The sequence below is a fragment of the Dama dama genome, chromosome 11, assembly GCF_033118175.1.
Source record: "Dama dama isolate Ldn47 chromosome 11, ASM3311817v1, whole genome shotgun sequence".
Taxonomy (NCBI): Eukaryota; Metazoa; Chordata; class Mammalia; order Artiodactyla; family Cervidae; genus Dama; species Dama dama.
Window position 1 is genome coordinate 30794096 of NC_083691.1, and position 22141 is coordinate 30816236.

The 22141-nt window shown below is 43.6% G+C and overlaps 2 protein-coding genes across 3 annotated transcripts in view; one reads left to right on the plus strand and one right to left on the minus strand.

The window, feature by feature from the left end:
• Positions 1-22141, plus strand: part of LOC133064602 (protein FAM228A-like) — a 47326-nt gene that overhangs the window by 21179 nt on the left and 4006 nt on the right. Inside the window, exons 6-11 of the mRNA XM_061154908.1 lie at positions 9251-9442; positions 11501-11581; positions 14215-14302; positions 14416-14572; positions 17489-17630; positions 18348-18490. Of these exons, the coding sequence (XP_061010891.1) occupies positions 9251-9442; positions 11501-11581; positions 14215-14302; positions 14416-14572; positions 17489-17630; positions 18348-18490 (803 nt within the window). The remainder of the gene's footprint in view (positions 1-9250; positions 9443-11500; positions 11582-14214; positions 14303-14415; positions 14573-17488; positions 17631-18347; positions 18491-22141) is intronic.
• ITSN2 (intersectin 2) overlaps positions 20322-22141 on the minus strand; it is a 121359-nt gene continuing 119539 nt past the window's right edge. For both annotated transcript variants that reach the window (XM_061154905.1, XM_061154906.1), the window contains exons 38-39: positions 21691-21864; positions 20322-21229 (exon numbers count right to left, since the gene is read on the minus strand). In XM_061154905.1, the coding sequence (XP_061010888.1) occupies positions 21072-21229; positions 21691-21864 (332 nt within the window). In that variant the 3' untranslated portion in view covers positions 20322-21071. The remainder of the gene's footprint in view (positions 21230-21690; positions 21865-22141) is intronic.

The window sequence follows — 22141 nt, forward strand, 5'->3', positions numbered from 1 at the left end:
AGTTCTGGTGGGTACTAGCTGTTACAATATTGTACCCAGAGTAAAGAGAGGTTATCAGCAGAAAAGCAGTACATAGACTACTGTGTGTGTAACATGGGGAGTCACCTCAATTTACTAGTTATGGAATTAAAAGTAAGAGATTTCTCTACATATAACTTGTTAAGCATCTGATTAAAAGTAACGAGGTCCCTCAGACATTGCTGAAGGGAATATAAAATGGTACAGCAGCTTTGGAAAATAATTTATCACTTTCTCAAATGTTAAATGTTAAATTACCAAGTGACCCAGCCATTAAACTCCTAGGTTTCTATCCAGGAAAAGTGGAAATATATGGCCACATAAAGGCTTGTATATGAGTGGGTGTTCATGACACCATCATGCACTCAAATGTTCATCAGTTTGTGGATGCATAAACAAAATGTGGTACATCCATACATGGAATATTATTTAGCAGTTAAAAGGAAAAGAAGTACTTACACATGCTACAACATGGATGAACTTCAAAACTATTATATTTAGTGAAAGAAGATAATCAAAATTTTGATTCTATTTATATTTATGTGAAATGTTCAGAAAAAGCAAATTTGTAGAGCTAGGAGGTTGATTATTGGTTGCCTAGTGCTGGAGTTGGAAATGGAGTGACTGTAAGTGAGGGTGAGGTTTTGGGCTGACAAAAGTGTTCTAAAATTAGACGGTGGTAGTGATTACACATCTCTGTACATACAGGAAAATCACTGATCTGAACACGTAAAATGGATGAATTTTATGGTACTAAATTATAGCTCAGTAAAACTGTTGCCAATAATAAAAAAAGAACCTAGCAAGGCAGAAGGGCATATGACGTTTAGGAGGTAGGCTTATAATTCTCTGTTACTAAAAAGCCACAAAGTAAGCTGCAGTGGGTTTCCCTTTTCCTGTTCTGAATAAACTTGAAAGTTTTTGAACAAATATAATGTGACAGAAGCCAGAAGGCTTTTAGAAATGCTTGGTTCTGGCATGTCCAGCAGAGAGAACAACTAATTGCCTCATGATTAGATTTAAAGTAGAAACAGGTGACTGTTAGAGATGGTGCTGGCTATTGTGGACTTCTCAGTGTCCTTGAGGGGCATTTAACACTTTGCTGCTCTTCTGCATGGGAACTGAAATTGAGGAATAATAGGAAATATTGAAACTAAGCCCTATTCACTTGGCAGCTGAAGTCCTTAAAAGATGGACTGATTCAGCATCACCCTTGTATATTAGGTTCTGAAAGAGTAAGTTCCTCTACAATCTGTAACTGCCATGGTCTCATACACACTTGTTTGAGTTAGGTTTTAGAATAGTAAACATTTTAGTCCTATTTAGTTTTTATATATTGTATAAAAGGGGCGGTTTTGTCCTTAAATATCTTTTATAGCAGAGTATGACCCAGATATGAAGGAGAATATTGCATCATTGGAATGTGTAGGGGTTTAAACTAGAGGCTTAAACTCATGAGATCTCCCTGAATAAGAAGGAAGATTACACTGTATTTTCTTCCATGAATTAGGGAATCATCCCAAGTATGGCTTCCTTTGTAGCTCAGTTGGTAAAGAATTCACCTGCAATGCAGGAGATCAGGGTTCTATCCCTGGGTCGGGAAGATTCCCTGGAGAAGGAGATGACAACCCACTCTGTTATTCTTGCCTGGAAAATCCCATGGTCAGAGGAGCCTGGCAGGCTACAGTCCATGGGGTCGCAAGAGTCAGACACGACTTAGCGACTAAACCACCACCACCACCCAATTAAGGCATTGAAGTGGAAAAGGCATATTTGTCTTTGACAGAGTTAGACCTTCCCAGGAAGTTACAGTGTATACCTCTGTAAGGGGGTGAGGGTCATTTATGCCACAGGACCCTCATTTAGCTGTTTGATTAAGCAATAATGAGATTTTGGATGAAAATGTTAGTAGAGCAAAGTAATGCTGTTTATTTTTCATTAAAACGTATAAATTCCTATAAAACTCATCAACCTCAAATTTAAATAAAATATTAAATGCTATAGTTGAGTTGATAGAATTCTTTCCTTTCTGGTTCCTTTCTCCACAAACACAGGGGGGTTATCCTTTCTATGTTATCAGGAGGGAAGAATCCAAGTTCCAAAGAAGCCAACTCTAAAGAGCACCTTTCTTCCTTGAACTTCCTTGAGCTAGGAGGAAGACGGGGATTGGGACCAGGATGCAGCGAGAGCTGGGGTAGTCCCATTTTGCAATACACACAGCAGCAATTGCTGATGACAAAATCTGAGCAGTTGGGAACAACTCTGTATGGCAGGCAGGCTTCCCAAAGACAGGAGGCAGTGGGCCATCCTCCCTACCCTCTCCCCCTGCCAAAAAAGGGTGAGGGAGTGAGTAGAAGAAACTGAGGCAGGTTTTCCTGATTCAGGGGTATGGAGAGCGAGACTCCATGTACTGCCTAATGGAGTGTCCTCTGGAGGGCAGACTGTATATTTTCCTAGCTTCTTCTCCTGAGCTCTTGCTCTTCTTCTACTCCTCCACCATCTCAATCATCTCTCTACTGTTTATCAGATAACCACGCTCAAGCTGTGTCCCAAATTTTGTTCCTCTTAATTTGGCCAAGAAAGGCAAAATTTTTCAAAAGGACCATATACTAAAAGTAGTAAGGTAAGTTCCCAAATGTAAAATGTATGGAAATATAGATGCTCACCTAGCACAGATTTCTCATCTAAGGTGACTATGGTTAAAATTGGTGCCGTTTGACTCTTATAGCCTAGCCTACTGCTTTTAGGCCTAGGCGCTACTACCCTTCAGTTCTCTTCTCTACACCCTGTGTCCCAGGTCTCTGGAACATACCTTCTTTTAGGAGTGGATTGAAGAAGTCACAGCCCATCCTCCTCATCTCCCAGTTAGAAATCAATATGGAAATGGTTTGTTAGTCGAGTCTACATTCAGTCGTTCTATCATTCTTCTTTTCTGACTCTGTTTCCTCACTCCTACTCCTAAAGGATAAGGGAGCTCCTTTTTTTGTTTTAACTCACTCATGGTAAATGTATGAAAACTCAAATTTGTGGTTTCATTCCTTTTACTTGTCATGTCTTAATATCCTCCCCTGTGCTTGCTTGCTTCCTCAAATTTTAACAAGCAGCCACTCTGAACCATGCAGTATTTGAAAGGCTGAAGACTAGAGGTAAACAAAACAGATAAATCTCTGATCTCATGGAGCTTACATTTTGATGAAAGATGGACAGTAAATAAGCAAATATATGATATCACTGAGCTAGTAATAAGTGCAGTGAGAAAAATAAAACAGAAGTTCCTGGACAACTACCTAACACAACAGGTTTTAATGGACAGTGAGGAAAAATACAAGTTACTTTGTAATAGTACCTTACAGACCCTTCTTATGTATTGTAATAGTTATGGGTATCTTGATATAATCAGCCCCAAACAAGATTATTCTTTACTTTTGCACTTCTGCCCCTCTTCCTGTCAGGTTTCTCTTAGTTCAGTGAATAAGGCCATAATCCAAGAAGGACCCCCAGGATAAAAGTCTAGGAGTCATTTTTTATTTATTGCTTTCACTCAGTTCCCATGTCTTCTAGCTCATGTCTGTTAGCTTGTTCACTTCTCAGTTCCTCAGTCCTACCACTGGTTCAAGCCGCTGTGGTCTTACCTGGCCTCTTGCACTAGCCTCCTGACTGGTCTTCCTTCTTCTGCTCTTGCCTCTGTATAATGAGTTCTCATGCAGCACCATAGTCTTTTAGAAATGTTTATTATACCAAAATTTTCCCCTACCCCAAACCAGGAATCCTAATGGCTTCCCTCACACTTTGGATTTTATCCTAACTCCTTAATGGGTCCTCTAACCCCTGTATAGCTGGGCACCTGCCTTCTCTCCACCCTTGTCACCTGCCTTTTTTCCACACTCACTGTGTTCCTTTTCTTGTTTTGTGGCACATCTTATCAGGCTTTTGCTTCTACCATTCTGTCTGCCTGGAACACCCCTTCCCCAGATCTCTCCATGCCTCACTCACTCAGACCCCTGCACAAATAACATCTCTCCCAAGAAGGCTTCTATGACTTGTCTACTTAAAATGCCTCCCTCGTCCATTTATCTACCCTCCCTATCCCCTTTACTTGTGGAGAGGTAGAATCCAGGACTCAACTGGAGGTCAGGACAATCTGTCATTGTAAGAGGAAGGAAGGACACAGAATGCATGGATATAGATGAAGACACCTTGGTGAATTTTGTGAATGAAGACTGTTTACTTCAGAAGTAAACAGTCTGATTTCTCAATGAAATCAGAAGGTCATTCATGAACTGACAGTGAAGATGGAGGACAAAGATTTAGAGGTTTGAAAGGAGAAGGGACGAAAGGAACCTAGTATTTTATAAATCACAATAATCCTAGTGTAAATGAGCACTCCAAACATACTGACATCCGAAAGCAGGACCATAGGTGGTCCCTCAGATCATATCCCACATCAGTAATCTATCACACCTGTAATAGGGTTGGCTCTGTACTGGAATCTCTGTATGTTTCTGAATCCAGATGGAGTGGGGAGAGTCTGAGTCAGAAGGCTTAGAGGGGACCCTGCCTCCAGGCCACTTAGCTCCAACAGGAGGACTAGACTTCAGGGAGATCAGCTCAGCTAAGCAGAGGAACTCTTTCTGCTCTGGAAAACCCCTCATCCCTATATCAGTCACACTTATGTCTTCTCTTCTGTCACTTTCAAAAGGTTTTAGCAACCAAGGAGTACACACCCTGGTCCTTGACTGGTCAAAGAGGACACAAAAGAAGGCTGCTTCAAAGGAAGCCATCTGCTGCAGGAAGCGCTCAGATTGAGGACCGAGGAAGGCATTCAAGAAATGTTTTCTAAGAAAAGCATCTCCAATGAACTTTGTCTTTGAGTCTAATTGTCTGTATGATAATTAAGAAATGACCATACTATATATTGACAGTTATTGCAAATGTATTTCCCACAGGAGTTAAATGTTGCCTCAGAGATAAATAAAAATACTGTTGCCTTATTTAGCACCCACCTCAATTCACTTGCTCTTTCCTTAAATTGTCAGGCACCCTGAAAATCCATACCCACATAGTCTCCATAGGTTTTCCCAACAGTCTTTAGAAAATTTAAAAACTCCTTTTGATTATCCATCCGCTGATTCTGGGTCTGCATGTCTGCCTCTGGCTCATATTGAGTTTGACTCCTGCTCCCAGGAGCTCAGTAGGCAGGATCTGGAGCACAAGAGAAGACAATTAGGTTTTCCTTGGGTAAAAGGGGCGCTGAAAATCTATCCTCACACTCTACTTGTAGCCTTAGATCACACAGGTAAATGGTACATTCTCTTTAGTATACTTTACATGACCTGCATTTTTTTATTTAAAAAAAAAAAACAAAAAACCCTAGGGTGGTGTCGGATTGGACGGTTGAAGGGATTGGACGGTGGAAGGCTGGTGGGAGTGGCGCGAGGTTGACTCTGCTGACTTCCGGGTAGATAAGAGGCGTAGGCAGACTGAGGGAAGAGGGGTTGGGGTCTAAGCAGAGTGCTTTAGCTTGGTTTTAGAAGGCGCTCCCTTTCCCCCTCCCAGAACGGTCAGTCCCCTGTGCCGTTTCCCTATGGCCCTGCGCTTGAGGTGGGGGCAGCGAGCGGCCAGGCCCGCGACCACTCCAGCAGCCCCTCCGCGGTGTGGCCCAGGCGGACCCTGAGGTGTTGCCTGGCTGGGTCTGCAAGGCCGCAGGTCAGGGAGCCTAACTAGTCATCCACTTTGCGAAACAGGTTTAGGGGTACTGGAGGATTTATTTTTTGTTTTACTTAACCAAAGTGTTTAACCACTCTCTGAACTGAAAGACCTACACTTTTTCAACTGGACTCGGCTATCTCCTCAATGTACTCTTTCTCCCCTCAGGGATTATATTATGTATGGCTGCCACAAACATGTCCAACTGTGGTAAGCATTTTGGGCCTGAACAATTAGAGAAGTGGCCAGAACCCGAGTCAGTCACGTTGATGGAGGTAAAATTATATGGCATTTAGGGGCCGTCTTTTGGTGATGGGACATAAATCCCTTGAAATTAAGATTTATTGTGTCTTAATCACAGTTGTTTACCCCAGAAGTAGAACAGTGCCTGGCATAGACTTGGTGCTTAAGAAATTCATCCAATGGGAAGGGCAGGGGGTGGGGGTCACAGTTGGCCCAGGGTGGTTGTCCTGTTTCCTGTGGTCAGGCAGGGTGAGGACTGCTACAGGGCGGCAGTGGGTAAACACAGCAGTCCCTGAGCTGCCCCGCACGAGAGCAGGGGATACCCGGCCTGGGCTTGTAGTTACTTCATGATACTTCAGGATCTGGTAAAGCAATGATTTTCTCATAAAGTTTCATTATTTTATAGAGAAGTTATTGGATATTTCCTCTGTTTTACCCCTTTTACTGTGGTGGCAGTAAGAGTGGTGAGATTGTGTGTGTGTGTGTGTGTGCATGCATGTACATGCACAGAAAAATACAGATTTCAACAGTGCTGCTAGAAATCATTAACATCCTCCTTATATTTTCTGACAAAATCACCAAGAGGGAGCTGTTAAAAACTATTTCCTTTGAAAAAAAAAGTTGGTTTGAAAATCTGCATATAACCAACAGTATGTATAACATTTGCTAATAGTGTTAAAAAATTGATTTCCCAAGATGATTGTTAGTGTGTGTTTCTACTTCTTCAGATAAATAGATTGATTATTCTAAATTTGTATTATTGTATTAGGGGAAAACATTTAATTGTTTTATATGATTTTTCAGTTATCATCTTAAAATAAGTTTAAGAAGGCTTTATTTTAAAATAAGAGTCTGTTCATATTATCAGGAGAGTTTTATTTTGGAGAAGACCCTAGTAGCTATCTGAATATCATTTTAGATTTCATGCAAAGCTGTTATATATACAAATAAAAATACAACTGTCCCTTTCAAGATTTCTGTTATTCACAGAGTTGGTATTTGAGTGTGGGGTTTAGCTCATTTTGATGCACTCACTGTGACAGAACTGAAAGAAAAGCCAGAGATTGAATAACATAGTTTTAAGAATCTGTATCACTTTACAGTAGATAATTCTTTTAGGTAACAGCACTTCTCTTACAGATTTTTATTGCTTTTCCATTTGTTCCTACTTACTTCTGTAAGAGTAAACGCTGGATGGAAGATCAGTTCATAGTGATCCAAATGAAAAGCCCTAGAGTAAGGATTTAAGTGCATCAGCTTTACCCAAACTCATAATGGAAACAGCTAGTCCCTAAATGTAAAACCATCTTGGTTCTTAGCCAGGAGTTCCCAGCTAACTGGCTCTGGTCCAGTCAAACTAAGTCAAACTTCTGCAGTTTTGACTTATAAGGTTTTAACTTATAAAGAGACCTAGCAGAAGTCAGGGAACTTCAAGGGCTTTTAAAACATACCCACAGACTGCCTGTAAAGAGGCTTCATTTTATAGTTGTTCAGTCACTAAGTTGTGTCTTACTCTTTGTGACCCCATGGACTGCAGCACACCAGGCTTCTCTGTCCTTCACTGTCTCCTGGAGTTTGCCCAAACTCATGTCCTTTGAGTTGGTGATGCCATCCAACTATCTCAACTTCTGTTGCCCTCTTCTCCGGCCCTCAATTTTCCCCAGCATCAAAGTCTTTTCCAGTGAGTCGGCTCTTCACATCAGGTGGCCACAGTATTGGAGCTTCAGCTTCAGCATCAATCCTTCCAATGAATATTCTGGGTTGATTTCCTTTAGGATTGACTGGTTTGATCTCGTTGCAGTCCAAGGGAGTCTCAAGAGTCTTCTCCAGCACCACAATTCAAAAGCATCAATTCTTTGGTGCTCAGCCTTGTCTATGGTCCAACTCACATCCATACATGACTACTGAAAAAACCACAGCTTTGACTATATGAACTTTGTCAGCAAAGTGGTATCTCTGCTTTTTAATACACTTTCTTGGTACTTTAAAAATCATGGTGTGATGTAAGAGATTTGTTTCAAAATAATCTAGTAGGTGGCAGGGGAGTGAGTAGGGATTTAGATGAAATAAGATTCACTGAATTGATCATTGTTGGACCTGGGTGATGGATTCATGGAGAATTGTGTTTGAAAATTTCCATAATAAAAAGTTACAAAATATGTTTTGAGGTACAGATGTTAGATTCACACTCAAATTATTGGTAAAATACATTGAGTTTTCTCTCAGGCTTGTTTATTCAGGATCCACATCTTAATATTTAATTCTATAATTTTAGGCATTAGCCAGAGAAGACATTGATGAAGCTGTATATGCAATATTATTTAGAGAAAATTGTATTGCAAAGGTAAGAGTTGGCTACAGAGTGGATTCTAAGTGCATTCTAGATAAGCACGAGTGATATAGAGCAGTGTGGCAAAGAGGATGTTACCATGTCAGAGAGAGTCATTTTTTCTGGGAGAATGAGCCTCCCTTGAATCACCCATTGATGCTACATAGATCTGAGCTGGTGCTCTCTCCTTGCAGGATCACTAAGAGGTCAGGTTTCCCAGATTTATCCTTAAGGGATCTGAGAGGTTGTTTTAACTACTCCCCTGGTACTGAATAGAATTTTTTCCTAGAACTTACCTCTCTCTCTTATGTTCCCACATCACAGCGGGGAGCTATAAAGCCATGAGAAATGAATTAGTGTTTAAGGGTAATGACCAATCAGTACTGATCGTCACTATGGAATTAATAAATTTAAGGAGGTTTTCATCTCAATGAGAGGGATTGGAATTTGATATATAATACTTGGAACATTTGCATTGTGACAGTTTATAAAGGAGGTTCACATATATATTCTCATATGAGCCTCAAAAGATGAAGGTGGGTTTACCCTCAGAGAGAAAGAGAGGTGTTGAATCAAGTCTGGTGCTCTTATTTCTCTACCACTTTTATCACAGACTTTACTGATGATAAAGGCTGGAGATGAGGAATGGTGACCAGGGAATGCTTTGAATCCTGAAAAGAAGCACAGTTTCCTGAGTTAGGAAGGGTTTGGATGTGGTTTGGTCTGGAGGCACTATTGTGTGGAACTTTCTGTGGGTTCTGCATGCTCTATGCTCTCAGGTTCTCTTTCTGAACTTTATTCTGTTCTTTGATTATCTTATTCTATGACTTTGCAGCCTGAATGTGCTGAGAGCTTAGGAGTGGGAACAAGTGTCCCCCCCAACTTACTCAGATTAAAATAAATGTAAAACCTCTTAGTAACTTGTTTTTTTCCTTGTTTGTATCACTTCATTAGAGATTGGATGCGTATTTTCAGCATCTGGATGCTTTTAAGGAAAGAAGAAAAGAGCTGTTGCATAAAAAATGGACTGAAAATGTCGCAAAGCCTCTTCAGCAGAGAATTATGGAAAAAGTAATTTCATATAAAGCGTTGGAGAAAACAAAGCAAGAGAATTTTGAATATTTTTTAAAGCACACAAATAAAATGGTACTGAGAGTTTTTTTAATGAAATATTATTTGAAAATTTGGACTGTTATTTTCATTGATTATGCAGATTCTCAAATTTGTTTTTGTATCTAAGATGAATTCATGGAACTGTAAAACAGCCTACTGCATTTTTAAATTCAAAGTTTAAGGTAGAGGAAACAGAAGTGTTTATTTGAAACTAGATTTATCAGGCATGCTTTTCGGTGATTGTTAATAATGTAACAGGGGCTTAAACCATAAGAACATTTATTGGTTACTCAATAAGAAACAGAGGGATTGGTGGTCTTATGGTGGGTTCTGGCAGTCTGACAATGTCATTAATAACCCAGTTTTGTTTTGTTTTTTTCCTGTTCTGATATCCTGAGTATTTTCAGTCTATGCCCATCATCCTCACATTTGTAAGCACGTTTGGTTTCTTATAGCTCTGGGCATGAGGCAGGAAGAAAGGGTAAGAAATGATGTCTGGGGGCCCTTTCTTACATCTCATCCTTTGATCAGGAAGCAAAAAGTCCTCAGAAGCTCCTAGCACATTTCCCCCTAGCGGTCATTGTCCATAAACCAGGTCACATTAGGAGTCCTAGCTAAAAGCAGAGCTGGGCAGGTGTGTGTGGCTTTCCAGTCTTCAGTAAGTTGTGGGTGAAGGAGAAGGGGACTCCACAGCTATTGAGTTAGCAAACATTAGGTGAAGGGACCACCAGTTTCTATCCTCTGTTCTTCAGTTTTATTAAATAAGAACAAATTTTGGCTTCTTCTATGGAAGATTTTTCTTGTTTAACTTTGAGATCAGGACCCTCTTTTGAAATTGAGGCCCACCTAAATTTCCACATATTCAGCAGAGATCTAGAGTAATGTGACTGGAATATTAGAGATTTAAGTATATTTAATGAGCAAAATTTCTGGGTGTCTACATTAAATACTTCTTCCTAAGCACCCTAAGAGGCAGAGCTCAAGGGTAAATCCAGGTCACTTTGAAACAAAGTGCAAAGTCTTACAAGTATGTGCAAAAATGTGATTGCATAAGCAAGCATATGATGGGAAAGTCATGCCTTAGAAAAACCATGTGTTGAAGTCAAGTGATTTAAAATGACAGTAAATTCAATGTGAGTCAGCCATGTGAGCTGGCTTCCAAGAAATCATCCAAGCTTTTAGGCAGTATTGAGAAGCAGTGCTCTGAGTGGGAAATGGGTCCAGCCTGTCTATCCATGGACAGTCACCAGTTACAGAAGCTTTAGAAAAGAGTGGAGGCTTGACAACACTTCACAGGAGGAAAATTGGAAAAAAAATATACAGCATGTTTAGCCTAGGGAAGAGATGACACGAGGGGAAATGCAATCTTTAAGTATGTATTGTAAAAGGCTGACATGTGGATGAAGAGTAGATGTACTTTGTGTTGCTTCATGGGGAGAACTGGCGGTGACAAGGCAGACTTCAGCTCTGTTCTAGGACAAGCTTCCTAGTGGTTATAATGACCAAGGGAGCATCTGCCTCATGGAGCAGAGCTGTGCTGTGCTTAGCTGCTCTGTTGTGTCTGACTCTTCACGACCCCATAGACAGTAGCCCACCAAGCCCTTCTGTCCATGGGGATTCTCCAGGCATGAATACTGCGGTGGGTTGCCATGCCCTCTCCAGGGGATCTTTCCAACCTAGAGATTAAACCCAGGGTCTCCCGCATTGCAGGCAGATTCATTACCATCTAAACCACCAGGGAAGCCCGAGAGTACTGGAGTGGGTAGCCTATCCCTTCTCCAGGGGATCTTCCTGAAATCAAACCGGGATCTCCTGCATTGCAGGTGGATTCTTTACCAGCTGAGCTACCAGGGAAGCCCTAATGAAGCAGAAGTTCCTCAAATAAGGCTAGTGGATGACTTGAGACTAAAGCTGGATGATTACTTCTTCCAGAAGGTGGTGGACTCTCACTGCAGTCCAGATTATTTCTAAGGTTTCTCTGAACCCTTTGAATTTATGATTTTATATAAAAAATGGAATAAAGTATTCCGCTTTTCTGAATACACACTTGTATGTAGTGCTTTGCTCTTAAGTGTACTTTTTTGTTTAAAGGAAATTATATTTGGAGACTTTTATGATCCTGAAGTATACAACCCTTTTTATATGACAAAAAAGGACCCAAATTATGGAAAGGTAAGTACATTACCTATTATTATCTATTTATTCTTAGAAGCTCTGGGGTTGGGGAAAACCTGATTGTTTTAGAAGTCTTACAGTTATTCTGCATTCACTTAAAAAAAAAATCCACAAAAGCATTTCCCCTGAGTTTTAGATTAAGAACCCAAAGTCATTTTGACCACTTGAGAATGAACATTGTGAAAAAGGCACATGCGTGTGTGTGATAATTCATTGGTTCATTCTTTCCTCTATCCACTCACATTCAGCAAACCGGAAGCCCAGGAGGTTCGGGAAGGTAAGTGGACAGTGAATGTGACAGGAGTGTCACAGAACCAGCACAGGGAGAGCGCCTTCATAGAAGAGGTGGAAGGAGGGATGCAGGGAAAGGCTGTCCAGGAGCCAGTAGTTGAGCTTGTAATGCATCTTCACATTTCACACTGACAATATAGGTATTAACATTTTGAGATGTAGGTTTCATGTGTTTTACTCTTGCGTAGCAGAAGTGGCCACCTTATCTCTGAAGAGGAAAGTGGTTTATTTTTGCTTCTCCCCAAAAACTAAGGCAGGTCATGGTTGTGAAGATAGGAAGGTCTTTTTGGCTCTGGGGGACTCAGTGAGTATTCTGTTGGGGAGTCATTACGCTGTCTCCTCATTCAGTGGCTGTTGTCCCTGCAAATAGCATTGGGTCAAGATCAAGTGTGTGGGGAAGTAAAAAGGGGGAATAGTTCTTCCGTCTAAAGCCTATACTCAGGATGTGGAGAGAGGGAGAAAACCACCGTCCTCCATGGCCTCTGTAGCAGGCCCTTGACCTCAGCACATACCATTCTCCTGCCCTGTGGTTCTCACAGGCCCTTGGGAGACCAGCGGTCAGCCCTCAAGGAGTGCCCTTCCTCCCAGGCCGGCTTAGAGCTCTGCCTTGTGCTCCCAGGGCTTCCTTGGGAGCTCAGATGGTAAAGCGTCTGCCTGCAGCGGGAGACCTGGGTTTGATCCCTGGGTTGGGAAGATACCCTGGAAAAGGAAATGGCAACCCACCCCTGTACTCTTGCCTGGAAAATCCCATGGACGGAAGAGCCTCATAGGCTACAGTCCATGGGGTCAAAAAGAGTCAGACACGACTGAGCAACTTCACTTTCTTTCTTTTTGTGCTCCTAAAGCAAGAGAGTTCCAGAAAAACATCTATTTTTGCTTTATTGACTATACCAAAGCCTTTGACTGTGTGGCTCACAATAAACTGGAAAATTCTGAAACAGACGGGAATACCAGACCACCTGACCCACCCCTTGAGAAACCTATATGCAGGTCAGGAAGCAACAGTTAGAACTGGACATGGACCAACAGACTGGTTCCAAATAGGAAAAGGAGTACCTCAAGGCTGTATATGGTCACCCTGCTTATTTAACTTATATGCAGAGTACATCATGAGAAACACTGGGCTGGAAGAAGCACAAGCTGGAATCAAGACTGCCAGGAGAAATATCAATAACCTCAGATGTGCAGATGACACCACCCTTATGGCCGAAAGTGAAAAGGAACTAAAAAGCCTCTTGATGAAAGTGAAAGAGGAGAGTGAAAAAGTTGGCTTAAAGCTTAACATTCAGAAAACTAAGATCTTGGCATCTGGTCCCATCACTTCATGGGAAATAGATGGGGAAACAGTGGAAGCAGTGTCAGACTATTTTTTTGGGCTCCAAAATCACTGCAGATGGTGATTGCAGCCATGAAATTAAAACATGCTTACTCCTTGGAAGGAAAGTTATGACCAACCTAGATAGCATATTAAAAAGCAGAGACATTACTTTGCCAACAAAGGTTCATCTAGTCAAGGCTATGGTTTTTCCAGTGGTCATGTATGGATGTGAGAGTTGGACTGTGAAGAAAGCTGAGCACCGAAAAATTGATGCTTTTGAACTATGGTGTTGGAGAAGACTCTTGAGAGTCCCTTGGACTGCAAGGAGATCCAACCAGTCCATCCTAAAAGAGATCAGTCCTGGGTGTTCATTGGAAGGACTAATCCTGAGGCTGAAACTCCAATACTTTGGCCACCTCATGTGAAGACTTGACTCATTGGAAAAGACCCTGATGCTGGGAGGGATTGGGGGCAGGAGGAGAAGGGGACGACAGAGGATGAGCTGGCTGGATGGCATCACCGACTTGATGGACATGAGTTTGAGTGAACTCTGGGAGTTGGTGATGGACAGGGAGGCCTGGCGTGCTGCGATTCATGGGGTCGCAAAGAGCCAGACACAACTGAGCGACTGAACTGAACTGAAAGCAGCCAAGCTGATGCCTCTCACAAGGTAGTCATCCTTGACTTGTCTGTTCTAGACTGAAAGATTCCTGAATACAGGACCCCACTGGGAGACAGCTACCCCTGCAGTTGCATCAGCAGATACTTGTTGACTGATGCATTGATACCGTAGAACTCTTAACGGGAGTGTGTGTCTTCTCTTTGGGTGGCCCTTGCTCCATTCAGCCACTTAAGGCTCAGTGAAATATTCTTGGGTGAGGTGGGTGGCATTTATGCTTCCCTTGCTCTGCATGACATTACCCCTGGGTCCTTGTTCTCATCTGCTTTGGCCACACTCGAATGCTTCGGACAGATTTAAAACAAATTGTACTTGGGTCCTCAGAGAGTCATTTTCTCGCAGGTTGTGGTCCCACCATTCTGTGATCCTCTGTTTAGAAGACAGCAAAAGACAGATGAAGAGCAGAGAGCTATTTTTCAGTACACAACAGGTACTTTGTGATCACTTCCTCTTTAGAGACTTCAATTCTCGAGTGATCTCCTACCCCAAGGGTGACTGGAGCTGACCTTAAGGGTGTTGATTTAGATTTTTATCTTCCTGTAGGAAAACGATGTACCTTAAAAGAATTTAAAGAGCTAGAGAAGGCCAGGCAGTATGCCAGCCTGCCCCAATTCACGTTCAGTCTCCACAGCATGGTTTCAAAGGAGAGGCCCAAAGAGTCTGCGAAGCCTGTGGGAAGCAAAACTCATAGCAAATGCAGGTAAAGGTCTTTTTGCTGTGTCCGGAGTTTGGCCTTGTACGGTTTGTCATACAGTTGGAGTCACATAGCAGGTGGCCTTTTCAAGGTTTTACTTTCATTTTTAAAGGCTGTTCTCACAGGATTAAGAATGTTAGGTTGGCAGATACTTTCTTTCAACATATATCCCTGTCTTTTGCTCTTAAAATTGCCCATCCTACTGTTGTTCTTTTGGAGACAGTTATATTTTTCTCTGGATGCTTTTAACATTTTCTTGTTGTCTTTGATTTTCAGTAGTTTTCTATGATGTCCCTAGGTGTGGGTTTTTTGTTTTTGTTTTTTTTTTTTAATCTACTTGGCATTTATGGGTCTTTTTGTATCTGTAAAGTGATGTCTTCAGTCAGTTCTGGGAGGTTTTCATTCATTTTCTCTTTGATTGTTACCTCTGCCATATTCTCTGTTTTCTTTCTGGAATTCCAGTTAAACATATTTTAGTTTTTCTCACTGTAACCTCCCTGTCTCTTACCCTTTCTTGTTATTTCCAAGTTGCTCCAAATTTAATTCTAGGTTTTTTTTTCTCTTTATCTCTTCAGTTGTATGTAACCATCTGTTGTTAAATCCATCCACTGAGTTTTTATTTTCAATTGTTTTATTTTTATAGTTCAAGCATTTTATTTTGTTCCTTTCCAGATGAGTTTTGAGGAAGGCTGTGGAGATCCTCAGGGCCTGGAGGATCTCCACTTCTGATGGGGGAACCTATTTCCAGTGCCCTGGTTTGACTTTCCCCCATCCCCAGGGAGGGGTTTTGTTCAGAACAAGGTTAACTACCCACTTTCCAGAACAGCGCCAGGCCTGGGAGGGAAAATCTGCCAAAGATATTCTGGGAGCATGGAGGAATCAGTCCCTGCTACCTGATGTTGACCAAAGCTCCCAGGAGAGAAGGTAGCCAGAGATTGACAGCTCCCTCTGAAAGGACTGTCTCCTCTCTGGAAGAATTGTTCCACTGCTGTCCAGTTACTTTAAAATAGGAATTTTGTGGGGCTGGGAGGGGGTGAATTTTTTTTATTTTCTCTCAAGTTGTTGCAGTAGGAGCATTGGCCTTTGCAAACTTTCTACACACACACACACACAAAAAAGAAGCCCTGTCATGTCTGTCATGTTCTCTTGGTGTTTCCTCTTTATCCCCCATCCTGAGTTTTGCTGGAATGAACAACACTACTTTGTTTCTGCTTTCTTGTGATTTGAAAGTTTTGTGTTCAATTTCTGGTTTCATGGTTTCTTTACAAATTTTAACGAATATTTTTATTTAAACATCAATAATTATAACTCCTCATCCCCTAGCAAGACAAAGCCTTTATATTGCTTTATTTCCTCATCTCCCCTCTCTGGCTCCTCAGCCTTTATAGACGGTCATATTTCTTTAGTTGATATTCTCCCTTTGAGTCTGTCTCTTCCTATGGACTCTCCGCCTCACAGCCAGAGGAATCTCTTCAAAGTGATCAACCTCCTGAACTGAAAACCCTTCAATAGATTCCCATAACCATTCCAATAATGTCCAGCCCAACTAGCACATAAGGTGCTCTCTGGGCCGTGCTACCTTTTCTGGCTTTGTCTAAAAAATCCCCTCTTCTCTAAAGAAAAATGACAAAGCACAGAAATATTTGGATCAAGTCAGCACTTGGGGGATTATCACCTGGTTGTTCCCCTGCTGCCCTTCCTGCCTCTTCTTTCTGCAGTAAGCTCCCTGAGGGCAGGGGTTGCTAATGTATCTTGGTGTTCCCAGCACTTAGCTGGAAGATAGCAGATGAGGAATCAGTACTTGTGGGATGAATGAATGAATGGAGGAGTGGAGGCAAAGGTGATTTCCCTAGAGAGGCCTTGGCTTCCCCGGCAGGGATGGAGACAGCCCTGGGAGACCTTCTGAGAGGATGCACCTGCGGGCGCCTCCAGTTGCTATTCAATAAAGTAATAAAAAGACTTAAGAGTGAGGTAGCTTTGTTAGTCAGAGACAGTTTGATCACAAAAAGCTGAGTCCTTCTCAACTTGAAAAAAAAGGAAAGGAGGCCTGGGTATGTTAGAAAGCACCCATCTCTCATGGAAGCCACAGTCAGTGTCTCCATCTGTTCAGGCTGAGATAAGAGGAGCTAAGACTGGGTGGCTTATAAATGACAGAAATATATTTCTCTCAGTGGTAGAGGCAGGGAAGTTCAAGATCAAGGTGCTGGCAGATTCAGAGTCTGATGAGGACTGGCTTCCTGATTCAGACACTGGATCTTCTCACTGGTGGAAAGGGAGAGGGAACTCTCTTAGGCCTGTTTCACAAGGTCATTAATCCCATTCAGGAGGGCTCTGCCCTCATGACCTAATCACCTCCCAAAGGCCCCACATCCTAATACCGTCACTTTGGGGGTGGGATTTCAACATATGAATTGTGAGGGGACATAAACAATCAGACCACGGCAGTCAGAAAGATAGCCAGGCTGCATAAGGTACCACAGTCACTCCTTGCCTCTCTGGGACTTGATGGATGATGGATGTGTGGCATCTATCATAGCTTCTCTTTGTGAACCTGCTTCGTTTCTCTTTCTCTGCTTTCTTGTGCATGTGCTGGAAAATGGATGCCCTGGTTCTGCCTTTCTGGTTTGAGCCCTCTGAGGTCGCCTGGAGCTCCTCTGTCCCAGTGACAACTCCAGGGCCTGAGGCTCTGGGTCTCAGGCCTCAGCTGTAGCCGCAGGTCACATGATTCACTGCCTAAGGGTGGAGCCGGCAGGGGTGGGGGTGGGGGGCAGACTGATCGACAGCCACCAAGTGATGTTTTCTTAGTCTCTCATTTTCATAAAGTGAGTGCTGAGTTCACTAACTTAATTTTCAGACACTTATTGAATGGTACAATTCTATTTATACTGAATTGAGATCATTTTCTTCTACTATTCTTTATAGTCCTGAAAAGCTTGTCTGTGCAGAAGAGAAATTTCCACCTTATAAAGTGAAAATGACTAGTGACGTAAATCCAACTGTTTTTGAAAGGCGGTTTTATTCCTCGAAGATCAGCCAGGAGAGTAAAAGGCATGAGAAGGGCCTGGTGAGCAGAGATTGTGGGGGTGGTGCGGGCGGTGGGGATGGTATAGTTGTGTAACACCGGCCAGAGATCACTGACAGACCCCTCCCTCTCAGAGAGACTCCAAGGGCAGAGCAGGCGGTGGCCAAAGAAGGGGGTGAAAAAGAGGTGGCAGGGAGGGCCTATTTCACGCAGAGGAAGTGGTGGGGTCTCCTCGAGCTCAGTTCTGTTGCAGAGATGGGCCTCCTTCCACAGGACAGCCTTGGGCGAAGACACTCAGAAAAGGGGCAGGTTGTGGGGCCCTGGACCCCACTGTCTGGGGACAGACTGTGCCCTTCGTGAGAGACCACCTGCTCAGAGGGGATCCACCCTCTAAGGTTTCCTCAGCTCCTTTTTTCTGAGTTTTTGCTCTCCTTTCATTTTCCTACCATTTACTACTTATTACATCCAAACTAGACCAGATTTTTGTTCTCCATAGTTTAGTCACAATAGGTGGGAATCTTTTGAAATGAAATTTATACTTAAAAAATTAGGGCAAAGTGATAGATAAGATATATAAAATGCATAGACAGGAAGGGGAGTTCCGTGTGCAGATTTCCTGCCCAGAGCTCACAGCCCCAGGGCACAGCTGAGAGCTCAGCCTATCCCCCAAAGCTGCCTGGAAGATGTCAGCTGGGATGGGCCAGGAAATTCCTTCCTGTCCTTCCCCACCCCTCACCCAACTCTTCTCTTCTCCCACAGGCTTTAGGAACTGGACAGCACAGACCCCGCTCCTGGGCGGCAGGAGAAGGCCAGCAGAGGTGCAGGTCACAGCCTGTGGACAGAAGAGTGATGACCGCAGAGGTCCTGGGGCAGCACCTGGCTGCCCTGCAGCTGGGAGACAGGTGAGGCGGCCGGGAACTGTGCCCCACAAGAGGCCATTTGTAATAAATGGTTTGCAGTATCTGCAGCTAAAATGCTGCCAACATTTCTTCTCTCCAGAAGTGGAATGTTGCAAGGAATATCCAACTAATAACAGTTACAGTTTATCAAGCTCTGGTTGTGAATCAGGAACTGTGTACTTTGTATGCATTTAAAAGTTTTCCCAGCAAGGTAATACCCATTACGTGAAGTTCAGAGGTTCAGTAACTCCCTCAAGGTCAGCTGCACAGTTTGAAGGTGGCAGTGTTCTCTAGCCCAGGTCTAGTCCCTCAGGTGCCAAAGCACACACTCATTCCCCAGGGCACACGCTGTCCTCGCAGCCACTTGGACTGTGTGATGTCAATCAGGCTGCTCAGAACCTGGGTCCCCTTTCAGAGGGCGCAGCTATCCCACTCGTCTGCAGGGTACCGTGATCCCAAAGGGCACAGGAGGGGCTTGCTGGGCACTCCTCCAGTGTATGCCCAGTCCTTCCCCGGAAGTGTAGGTAATCTCAGGGTGCACCCTCCCTTCCTCGCCTTTCAGAAAATCAGGCTCCTTTTTATCAGGCGAGAACGTGATTTCTTAAGGAGCAGAGCTGTGTTTCTTGGTCAACAGGGGCGACTGGAGTTGCTGGAAGTACTGACATTAACTATTCTTCTGTGATGTCATAGTCGTCTGACTTACCTCCTGCAGGCTTCTGTGTCCTAAATCTGACAAGAACATGGCACCAGTCACAGTTCATCACAGTGATAAAATCCCATAGTCCGTCCCAGCTATAGAATTATCCTATAGCTGTGGTCACAGCTTTTACAGCTGCCTGATTCATCAGTGGCAGCCTTAAGATTTATAAATCGGCTGGATATCAACCCACACCTGCCTTCTGATCCAACATGCTCGACTCCCAGAACCCTGTAAAGATCAGCAGTTTGCTTTGCTCGGTGTGGCTGAGCCTGACCAGCCCAGCTTTCCCTAAAGTAAGCAACATAACCAGTTGTCTGGGTTCAGGTACTGAGTGTCTCTTCCTTTGACACTGGGGCATATTTCTTTTAGCCAATCAGTGCCCAGGATCACTACTGGAATGATGTTTTTTTTTTTCACTTGAATATTCTGAATTATGTTGTCCAGTTTTTCTTTGTCCGTGATTACGTTTAGGCAGAAAACAGGGGCTATGATGGAGGCACATCTGAATCCTTTCTTTCAGCTGCCAGAGAAGACATGCTCCCTAAGAAATCAGGCAGGGCTCCTGCAGGCCCCGAGTGACTCCTTCCAAAAGGCAGCTCTTTTCCCGGCTGTAGTCAGTAACCCAGGGATTTAATGTATAAGGGCTTCTTTGTTATCAATGTTCAGGACAGATTTTACACTTCAGAATCCAGAAGCCAAGTAAATGGCTGTGGATGTGGCTCCAATAGGATGGGGAGCAGCGGGAGAGAGAGGTGCTTTGGAGCTGGACGGGCCGAGGGGCCTGCTGATGATCCTTAATACTTGTGCATTCCCTTCACAGCTGAGTTCCCCCTGAGGTTTCTACTCAGCAAGGCAAGCAGAGGAGATTAAAAGGGGACAGTGTAGCTCTTAGAGACTCAGCTGTCAAAGAAACCAAACCTTAGAAACAGTAGGTATGTTGACCAGAGAGTCACACAGTAAGTCAGTGGCAGCCAAGGCGAGGCTCTGGGGCTCCTGCCTGTTCCCTCTACACATTCTGTTCTGGATGTTTCTTACTGTTGCAGAAAGGAAATTTGGTTTCGTTACAAGCAGTCCCTGAAATCACCTTTTAAAAAGGCCTTTCACATAGACAGTAAATCAGTCAGGCTTTGAAGCTACATTCATAAACTTATATTTTTATTCTCTTTCTGTACATATTGGCAATGATAAAGCTTACAGATGCATGTCCTATGACATAACGCAAAACAAGGGATTTACATAAATAATTTATACTTCAGAAAGTTAAAGTTGAAAAATATTTTCCGCCTCATTAAGAGTTCACAGTATTTAAAGTAGATCAAGCTTTCTCCCTTAGATTTCAAACTATATTGTCTCAGCAGAGAATGATAACATCTAGTCAGGAATAAAATGCTCAAGTTTCTATTCCAGTCAGTGCACGAGTGGACACTGTTTCCATTGCAGGCTGTTCCCAGGCTGAGGCTGCAGCGTTTCTTTCCAGTCCTTCTCCTCCTGAGTGGCTATGACCCAGCGGGGGCCACACGGTGTGGAATGGTTACAGCGTCACCCAAACCACCCACAGTGGACACATTCAACCAAGTGGTAACGTCTGGTGGCCTGATGCCTCATTTCCACATAATACTTTGTATAGCCCTGAAAATGGAAACCTTGGCATCCAAACACAGCCGAACATGTTAACACTAATACAAGGCACTGTGCTATGGGGTTTGGTTTATTTCTAGGAAAGACCGTGTTTGCATAGATTGCGAGCAATTTAGTGTGCAGTAAAACAGAGGCCCCAGTGCGCACGGCCTTGTGATGGATGAAGCTGCGTGACGCTCCTCCGGCTCAGGGGCAGCACCGCTTGTCTTCTCTGGCCCCCGCCCAGTGGGCAGATCCCTGAGGCCCCTACAGGAGAGTTTTCTGCTCAAAAAGCTGCAGGTCAAAGCGGACCCAGACCTCCCCGGTGGGGACCTCGTGCAGCAGGAGTCGGCGGGTTGTAGGGCCTTTGCTTTCCTGTTCTGTTCGAATTTTTGCCACTGGAACTTCAGTGCGACCCAGGAAATCTAGTGAACAGACACGAGTGTCAAAAGTCTTCTTTAAAAAACTGTTAAAAAAACTATCCCGGGAGGAGTGTCTGAAGCAGGATTCATAAAATATTTGCATCCAAAACAAGTAACTCCCTTTGGTTAATGGCTGTTGGAGACTGAGTGGATGGATAAGTGCAGAACAAGGGGTCTGTGTGAAGGAAGCTGCCTCTGGGGACCCCAAGCCTCGTTGGTCAGGGAGTGTCTCACCCGTTCAGCAGGTGCCAGGAGCACAGCGTTTCCATTAGGTAAGCAGGGGTGACAGGGTGGGAGACTTGACACACACCTGAGGACACGCACCCCTTGCCCCTGAGAAGGGGCCCCACCTGTGGCCACTGAGAGCTCTGAGGGCCATGGGCTGTATCACTGCCCTTAGGCATTCCAGACCCCGGATCCTCGTGTGTGGGGACCTTCATACCCCTCCCTGAGTTATACTTTACCGTCTGGTGAAAACTGATCTCTGTCGAACATAGTGAGACACAGCACATCCTGATAGAGGTCCTTAATGAAGAACTGGCAGTTAAAATTCCATTTGGGATTTAGTGTGTCCTGGAGGGTTCTAGTGGTATAGCTCTGGGAGCCCATGCTGATTTCACAGTACGGATTGCTCTTTCCTGAATGAAAACAAACAAAACATGTGGCATGTGATGGACGGGCCTTCCTCGAGCAGAAGCGAATGTGGTATTTCTCTATAGACCATGGCCTGTGGTCTCCATTCCCAATGCTGAGAGCATCATAAACTTGGGGAGGAACCAACTGTGTGGGCTTGAGCAGGGCCACTCCCCATGAGCAGTCAGTGCACCCTGCTTCCTGCTTTCTCCACTCAGAAGCACCAAGGAAGGAGGCATCAATACCCTCTGGGAAAACAGGAAGAATAATTTTGGCCCAATA